Raw genomic sequence first — 8,362 nt, 5'->3', positions numbered from 1 at the left:
AGTCTATTCAATCGCCCTTGTTGTTTCTCTTCGTTCCTTGCCATTTTGTCTGGAAATGGGCTAATGCACATGGACTCGGACCAAAACAACAGTGTCACGTGACAAAGGGGATCGTCATCAGCACCACGCTACAATAAATTACATAGTAAAGACGGACACAAACAATGGACATAAATATATGAAAATAACATTTAAATTATTTACAATTTCATTAATCACATTCCAAAAAACCGAAAAAAATAACCCATAAAATGTATCAGAACAAATGGTTTACGCTTCGATGCTATTTTACTCTTAACTATAAGTCTGATGGCTCCCCCGTATGGTGAGAAGGTGAAACTGTTACAACATGGATTGTACAACCGGATGGGCTCATCCATCTGCGCTACAGCCGCACCCATCTACAAAGCTCCCGTTATATATCAACAGCCCCAAGGCTGAAATTAAGGTCACATAAACACACAAACAGAATATCTTGAACGTGAATAACTATTCTCTTGAGCTTTTTCTTTATTTTGTTTTGCTCCCCACATTGCCAACAAGAATTAAATGGCTGAAGGTGAGGCCTTCAGCAAGAAGCAGTCTCACTTGACGTTTGTCTCTTGGCTGTCGTCTATTTAATAAGAACCATCTTTCTCTTGATTATAGCTACAATATCCCTGTGTTCCTGTGTGTCTTCGCTCTCGGCCACCTGCAGTGGAGTCTTCCCCACGTTATTAACAGCCTGCAGGTCAGCCTTGCCCCCCTGCCTACCCTTCCCTGGTTCCCAGCTCACCAGCTCCCTCACTGCGTCCCTGCTGCCCGCCCGGACGGCACAGTGGAGGGGAGTGTCTTTACAATTGTCAAGCGTGTTGACCTTTGCCCCCGCCCTCAAGAGTGAGGCAACTGCCTCGGTGTGGCCCTTCTCGGCGGCGGTGTGGAGCGGCGTCTTCCTCCACGTGTTCCTCTGGTCTACTCCATGTTTCTTCTGCGCCGACAGGAGGAGCTTCACCGCCTCGTCGTGCCCCCGGCCTGCCGCGTAGTGAAGAGGGGTGGAGCCATGCATGTCTTTAGCCCTAACCCTCGCCTTGTGCGTTAACAACGCTGCTACAGCTTCTGTTTGCCCCGCCGCGGCCGCCAGGTGCAATGGCGTTTTCTTCTGCTTGTCGGCGGCGTCAGGGTTGGCTCCGGCTGACAGCAGCATGTCCACCGCTGGGCCTTCTGTCTGGGTCGAGGCAGCCCAGTGCAGTGCGGTCCTGCCCTGCCGGTCCCGGATCTCGGTGTGAACCTTGACCTGAAGCAGGCGGTTCAGTGCGTCTGCATGGCCACGCCGGCTGGCTAGATGTAGAGGGGTGCTTCCATCTTGGGCCACAGCATTTGCCTTTAAAATGAACACCAAAAAGCAAAAAACACCTGAAGTTCATGATGAAACAACGGATGATGAAAAATTTAAAATTGAGATGGTATTTATTTTTTATCTCTGAATTTACCTGGGCTTCAGCTTTTAACAACATCTCAACCAGCGCTGGGTGGCTGTGGAGTGCTGCCAGATGTAGAGGTGTGTATGCCTTAGGCCCAGTTGCATTAGGATCCAATCCCTTTGCCAACAGAGCCTGTACCAAAAGCTCACTGCCGCTACGCACTGCCAGGTGTAAGGCTGTCGTCAAGTTTGGTAGACTGACATCCAGTTTGGCGTTTTTACCTGCCAGAACTCTGAAGAAACACATCTTTATGATATTATAGATGTACCTATAAATAAATTTTATCTTATGAATATGTTCACGTATAAATGAATATTAGTAGCAGAGCTGAAACTATATTAGAAGAAGAGTCTGAACATTGCCAAAAGGGAAGATACCTGAATGTGTCTGTGTGGCCCAGTTCAGCAGCCAATAGGAGGGGAGTGTATCCCTGTTGGTCACACATGTTGACATCAGCACCACCGTCGATTAGAATATCCACCACCGCATGACAGTTCTGTTTGACTGCTGAGAAGAGAGTGGAGCCCATAGCTTCTGGACTGAGGGCTCCTCTGGAGTGAGCTGAGGTTTGAATAATGATTGATTACTTATATTTTCGGAAACACAACCAGATATCAACAAGGTGATGATTGCATCTGATGAAAATACATAAAAAAAAAGTATTGTGATCATTCTTTTACAAAATAAAAAAATATATTTTTTCCTGTTCAATGTTTATTCAGAACATGTATAGCATGGAGTCTGAATATTAATGCTCACCTAGCAGTAGCTGGAGCATGGAGCCATTGTTGAGGTTCACAGCTTCATTTAGGACCACTTGGTCCACTGCAGCCCCCGCTTCAAGAAGGACTCCTGCGGTCCTTTCATTGTTCCCACTCACGGCATAGAACAGTGCTGTTTTATCCTGCCTGGTTCGGACATCCACGGCAGCCCCTGCCTGCAGCAGCTTCCGGGCCAGGCTCTGGTCATCCTCCTGGGCCGCTCTGTGGAGGAAGGTGGGCTCCGTCTGGTCCTCAACCCCTCTGCCCCTCTCCTCCATCAAAAGGGCTCGGGCGCAATCCAAGTCCTCGTTTGTTGCCGTCAGGTGGACGGGATTCTTCCGCTGTGCGTCCAAGGTGTACAGACAGGCGCCGGCTTTCATGAGGGCCCGTACCACCTCGCCGTGGTCCCTGTTTGCCGCTCTGTGAAGGGGCGTTCGGCCCTCCTGATCTCTCAGTTCCAGTCTGGCCCCTCTGCGTAGGAGGAGCCCCAGGAGGGATAGATGGCCGTGTTCGGCAGCTACATGCAGTAGGGACTCCTGGAGAGAGTTGACAGCATTCACGTCCACGTGGTTCAACATCTTTTCCACTACGGACGGCTCCCCTCCTGCGGCGATGATGTCATATATGTTAACTTGCAGGTGTTCTTTCAGTTCATGTCTTCCTATTTTTTCAGGCGACACGCGTGCCCCCCTGGCTTCATTTCGGAACGCTGAGAATGAATCGGGCCTTGCGGATAAACGTTTTATCTTCTGAGTGTAATGTTCCTGAGGTTTCCTACCCAATCCTTCCTTGTCCCGTTCCAGTAGGTATCCAATCAACTGCCTTCTAGGATCTCCAATCTTCTCATTGGCTGAACCCAAGTAGGCCTTGATTTGTTTGTAAAGCTTTGGTTCAGCCTGCATGAGGCATGGATGGAAGAATTTCCGACATGCCCTTTCACCCCTGGCCAACACGATATCCAGGACCATGGAGTTCTGCTCCTCTCGGGTCCTGATGTTCAGAACCACAGATCTCTTAGCTTGGTTGACCACCCCCTCTGTAACCAGGTGATCCAACAAATCCTCTGTATGCCATATCCCATATTTCAACTCGCTCCGCTTCGAACCGACCACCTGGATGGCGTAGGGATTAGAGTTCATTACTGCTGCCTGAGTGGAACAAAAACCCTTCACTTTGTTTAGCATGGTAATTCAAATGTTAAGTCTTAATAGTCAGTACATCCGGCTTTACACTCTGCAGGCCACTGCTCTATTCTGTCTGTTTATTCATTACTAAGTGACACATCACACCTTAGCAACCAGGTAGGCATATAGGGCAGCTATTAACAATGCAAACTGCATCACTGCTCAGGTAGCATAGCCCTTAAAGGCACCCAGTGCAACTTTATGTAAACATTCAATGAAAAATAAACATTCAATTTCTAGTCTTTTTTACACGTAGTAAGTTTCAATAACTCCATACCATTACATATCGACATTCAAGGAGCAAAGATGAGACGTCGCTGTGTGGTGAGAACTGATAGAAAATCGTAAACAACAACAATCGCCGGTGGGGAGAAGCCATTTTTCCATTGACTGGAAGCCTGCTTTATTTATTGTAGGTTACAAAAAATAAAGAAAATGGCGGCATTGTTGTTGTTATCGATTTTCTATCAGTTCTCACCACACAACAACGTCTCATCTTTGCTGCTTGAATGTCGGTATGTAATGGTATGCAGTTATTGAAACTTACTACGTGTAAAAAAGACTAGAAATTGAATGTTTATTTTTAAGCCTCGAAAGTTGCACTGGGTGCCTTTAACACAGCCCTAATGATAGTATAACTGGAATGTTGATTCAAAATGTAACTATTAGATGTATCACAAAAGGTTATTTAAAGAATCACTTGTCGCAAACATATTGTGTTAGTGTAGTCCCTCTTTTACATATGACTTCAACGTCAATGGGTTATGTGCCATGCTTTTTTTAGGGGACGGCTTCTGCATTATTTTGAATGTATTAATGCGCCCGTGTGATTTCTATACGGCGCTTAACCACTTGCACTGAAGTGAGTCACTTCCCGTAAACCACGCCTAAGGTGTTGACGTAGATCTTCCGACTGCTCGCTACTACCTTATAAGGTCGTAAGGGGTGTTCTGGATGATGTCATCCACACCAAATTTGGGCAAGATCAATCTAGGACGGTAGTATTTATTTTTCAAAATAACTTAAAGAAACGGCGTATAAATAAATGAGCCAAATATATTCTGTTTTACAATAACGGTGTGCAAAAGCCCTAGGCTATAATACTTTATGAAATTAGCCTAATTGAATAAATCCAATCACACATTTGCAAGAAAAAACAAATAAGTAATCAATTGGTCTACGCTTGCAAGATGATGCACGAGAGGGAGACATTCCCTTACATTAGTTGGATTGAATGTGGACTAGTGCTAGGGTTTGGATAGTTATTTAAATTAGGCAAAAGTGACCAGTTTGTAATTGTGTCTGTTGCCAATATTTGCAGGTGGGTCGTAGGCCTTAATATGTTTCATTATGCCTCTGGTTTAGGATTTTAAAGTCAGAGATGGGTTTTTATTTCCCTTTATGTGTTCCCGCTCCCCTAAATAGTGGGCTTCCCATCCATAGTTGGGGTCTTATTTTGTATTGTTGGGCAGCCTCATCAGAGAAATTCCTTTTTAATGGTTCAGAATAGAATATGTAAAATGACGGCATCATTTTTGATTTGGCTTGATTACAGCGAGCGTCACTTCTTTTTTAAGAAGTACCGCCGCCTAGTGGTTAGAGTAAATATCACCCTGTTGGCGCTGTCAGTTTTATTTGAGGGCTACGAGGATACGGGTCTCTCATTTAATCCTCACCTTATCAAGTCTCACTTGATTAATTATGTAAATTACACCCTATCGCTCTGATGATTTGTTGGCCTACTTTTAGAAGGCACCATTGCTTTCAAAAATATATACCCAAAATAGGTGAAATATGTATCTATGAGTGTAGCCTGCTGGACAACGGCTAGGCTTATATTCAGTATAAGCCTAGGCTTATACTGAATATATTGCATACGTTTAGTGTAGGACAGTAGAATGCCAAGTTAATGGTGCGATTTGATTTGTGAGAGTGTAGGCTAACCTGGTTCTTACATTTTTCAAACGCAATGCATGTTTCGCTAATTTGATAGTGGAAGATAAATGGGAAAATCCTAACTTAAATCTTATGGTCTCCGATTTGACCCTCGATAGCAGAGGTATGGACGGAGGCAGGGCTGAGGTATCAGGTTTTTAAATTGAATTGAGTACAATATGCAATATGTGGCCAAGTGAAGTTCTGCAGTTCACACATTGGCCTAGATTGGTCCGTTGGCCTGAATAAACACTATCACTTAGCTCGGATCAATACAGACTACAGACTCTAATGGAATTTACCTCCAGGTACTGAGAGCTAAGAGCTCTTGCAACATGTTGCAACATGTTTTATTGTGCTAGCTCTGAGCACAACTGTAGCGATTCCCTACACACGCACACACAGTTATCTGTTTGTATGGGTTTATTTCATACCTTAAATATTGATTCGTTTCTGAAATCTCAGAAAACCAACATAAAAAAATTATACAGTATTATTACAAAACATATTACACAACATAAGTAGCCTACTATATACATATCACAATGAGTGAAACCCCATTAAACAACTTTAGAAATGAACAAGTCAATCTTGAAGCTTTTCCAATGTAAATAAACAGTTTCTTGCAATTAAGAAAAGTACATTGTACTGTATTAACTGTATTAAGAAGTCAGGCAGCTTTGAGTCCGCCTCTCAGCCTTTCAGAGGAGGCAACACGCCTGAAGGGGGCGTCTCGAGGCTACAGCAGCAGCAACAAACACCACAACAAGAAACCAACCAATAAACACTGTCTATTGCAGGATCTTCTCGTCCTTTAATACTGAATTTCTTTGATGGTCACGACCAGGCCCATGCAGAGTTTGTTGAAGTTCGACAATGTGTCTGTGCCCTGCTCTTCTGCTTTGTTTAATAGACAAACCTGATGTCCTGCGTGGTGTTATCCACTCACGGGCTCCACTGTCACTGTCCACAGCCCCGTCGGTTTGCGCCACTTGGGGCTGCGTGGCACTCAAGTACTGGCCCCGGTCCCGCCAGTCTCTGCCATAATTCTACCAGATACAGCCCATTTCACTATCAAACGATGGTTCCATTTCGTTCAACTTCTACAGTCTTTGCTATTCACCCCGATGTGCTTCTCAAAAGGTCTGAAGTTGCTGTGTAAGCATCAGTTGGCACCCGCTGTTCACGTGGTTCATCACCTTCTGCTTCAGTTGGGCCACCTGCTCGCGCAGCATGTTGGCGGTGGACGAGAGCTCCGAGTTCTGACACTTGAGGTTCTTCACTTTGTCCTCGAGCCTCGATATTCTCTCCAGTTTCCTCTTCCTGCACTTGGAAGCGGCGATGCGGTTCCTCATCCTCTTCCTCTCCGCCTTGATGCGCTCCTGGCTCTCCATGTTGATCGGGGAGAGAGGAGGCGTCTCCCCGGGCATCTCCGGGACCGTCTGGGGCTCCTCTTTGAGCGCCGTGATTCGCGACAGCGGAGCCGAATGATGCTGCTGCCCGTACATGGGAAGTTGCGGGGCGGCGGAGAAAGATATGGTCGGGGGGGACGTTGTGTAATTGGGGGCCGAGACCGTGCTGATGGCCGGGTTGAACGTGTTTAAGTCCTCGTAGACGGGCGACTCAGAACGCATGGTGCTATTGTTATTGTATACGGCGGTGGCACCGGCCGCGGATGAAACAGCAGGTGGTGGTGGCACAGCGTTGTTTACCCCGGCGGCTGGCGGGGCCGATGGGACACTCACAGGAGTTCCGTTGGGCATGTGCTGGTGATGCAGTTCTGCCAGTGCCCGGACGAACCCCTCCGCGAATCCCTCCTGCTCGTCTGTGACGTTCTTGGGGCAGATGAACTGCGTTGGAGTCGGCGTGGTCGTGATGAGGCCGTTGCTGGACTGTATGATGAGCCGCTCCAGCTCCGGGGAGCCGAGTTTCAGAAGTCCCACGTCGGGAGAAGTCAGAATGTCGCTGGCTTTCGCCCTGAGGTGAGGCTTCAGGGTCCCCGATGGATCGGCGAGGTTCAGTGTCATGTTGTGTTTCAAGGGCTTGGGATTGTTGTATGATCCGTAACCCGCGTTGTCATGTTGAGAGAAGGCGTTGAGCGGGTCGTCATAAAAAGTAGTTTCCATCCTGGTAGACATAGAAGACAAGCCCACAAATATCAAAAGTCTCTTCAAAAACGACTTCTAGTCCTCGTCTTCGGGTCTGTCAGCTGTCAGTGAAAGATCATCGGATCCCTCGCAGTCCTGTCTGAATCGCCAAAGTTTGGAAGTTGAGTTCGGTGTGAAACTCTCTATTCTGATACGATATTGACCTTCTTTGCAGAGCAGATGTCGGTGAGACTGCTGTAACGGGAAAGCGCTGTTCTCTATAATATAAGTGCTCTCTTAACAGTGTTATAGTAAAAAAGAAAACACCAAGTGCTGTAGCTATCTTGCCGGGCGCTACTCTGAGGAGTCCCGCGCGGTGGTTTGGTGTATATACTCTGAGCAGGACAGCGTGGAGGCAAAACTTATCTGCGAGCCCTGGCTGGCTAAAAATAGCGATGATGTCATGCTTGGGCTCTCCCATTGGCGGAGGTGTCTCACGGGGCGTAGCCGAATATTCAGATAAGGTCCGTTGCCTAGACGACCACCCAGAAGAATCTAACTATCGCGGTGGATTGTGGGATGAGGTAATGCTGGGAGACGCGCGGTGCATTCTGGGATGACGTATTGTTTTTAGTGGCGGGATAGTTGGTAGCCTTCAATATTAAACACAAATTTTAAGGACTTTTTTCAGAAATTCTTTAAAAGTAATAACCTATATCAATTGTATATGTTTATATTTAAACACACTGTTTTTAATTTCCGTAAAGCGTTTAATTGCGTGATCATAAATTGACTGCGTTCTATTCTGATCTATATTATATTATATTATATTATATTATATGATATCAAAAGTTGCCCTTTAAATTCACCTGCCTCTACTTCTATAAATGGACTGTGTTCTATATTAGTCTAATTAGTATTAGTCTATTAGTCAA

At 46.0% G+C, this 8,362-nt stretch overlaps 2 protein-coding genes across 3 annotated transcripts; both read right to left on the bottom strand.

The window, feature by feature from the left end:
- On the bottom strand, nt 1–3,013 carry caiap (CARD- and ANK-containing Inflammasome Adaptor Protein). 2 transcript variants are annotated; one of them, XR_008897121.1, is made up of 5 exons: nt 2,220–2,886; nt 1,838–2,021; nt 1,470–1,692; nt 275–1,360; nt 75–128 (listed from the first exon to the last, which is right to left on the bottom strand). XR_008897121.1 is itself a non-coding variant. In XM_056604384.1 (4 exons), exons 1-4 carry the CDS (start codon nt 2,797–2,799, stop codon nt 614–616), a joined length of 1,734 nt encoding a protein of 577 aa, XP_056460359.1. In that variant the 5' UTR covers nt 2,800–3,013; the 3' UTR covers nt 1–613. The 2 variants fall into 2 exon arrangements, 1 of the variants encoding a protein (XP_056460359.1); XM_056604384.1 differs by having other exon boundaries at nt 1–1,360; nt 2,220–3,013.
- Nucleotides 3,014–4,924: 1,911 nt separating this feature from the next.
- Nucleotides 4,925–7,835, bottom strand: jun (Jun proto-oncogene, AP-1 transcription factor subunit). Its single transcript, XM_056604290.1, has one exon. It carries the CDS (start codon nt 7,476–7,478, stop codon nt 6,477–6,479), a length of 1,002 nt encoding a protein of 333 aa, XP_056460265.1. The 5' UTR covers nt 7,479–7,835; the 3' UTR covers nt 4,925–6,476.
- Nucleotides 7,836–8,362: the final 527 nt, after the last annotated feature.

This window comes from Gadus chalcogrammus, chromosome 12, assembly GCF_026213295.1.
Source record: "Gadus chalcogrammus isolate NIFS_2021 chromosome 12, NIFS_Gcha_1.0, whole genome shotgun sequence".
In the NCBI taxonomy this organism is placed as follows: Eukaryota; Metazoa; Chordata; class Actinopteri; order Gadiformes; family Gadidae; genus Gadus; species Gadus chalcogrammus.
Note: the sequence above shows the minus strand (reverse complement) of the source record. Positions and strands in the feature narration are given on the sequence as shown.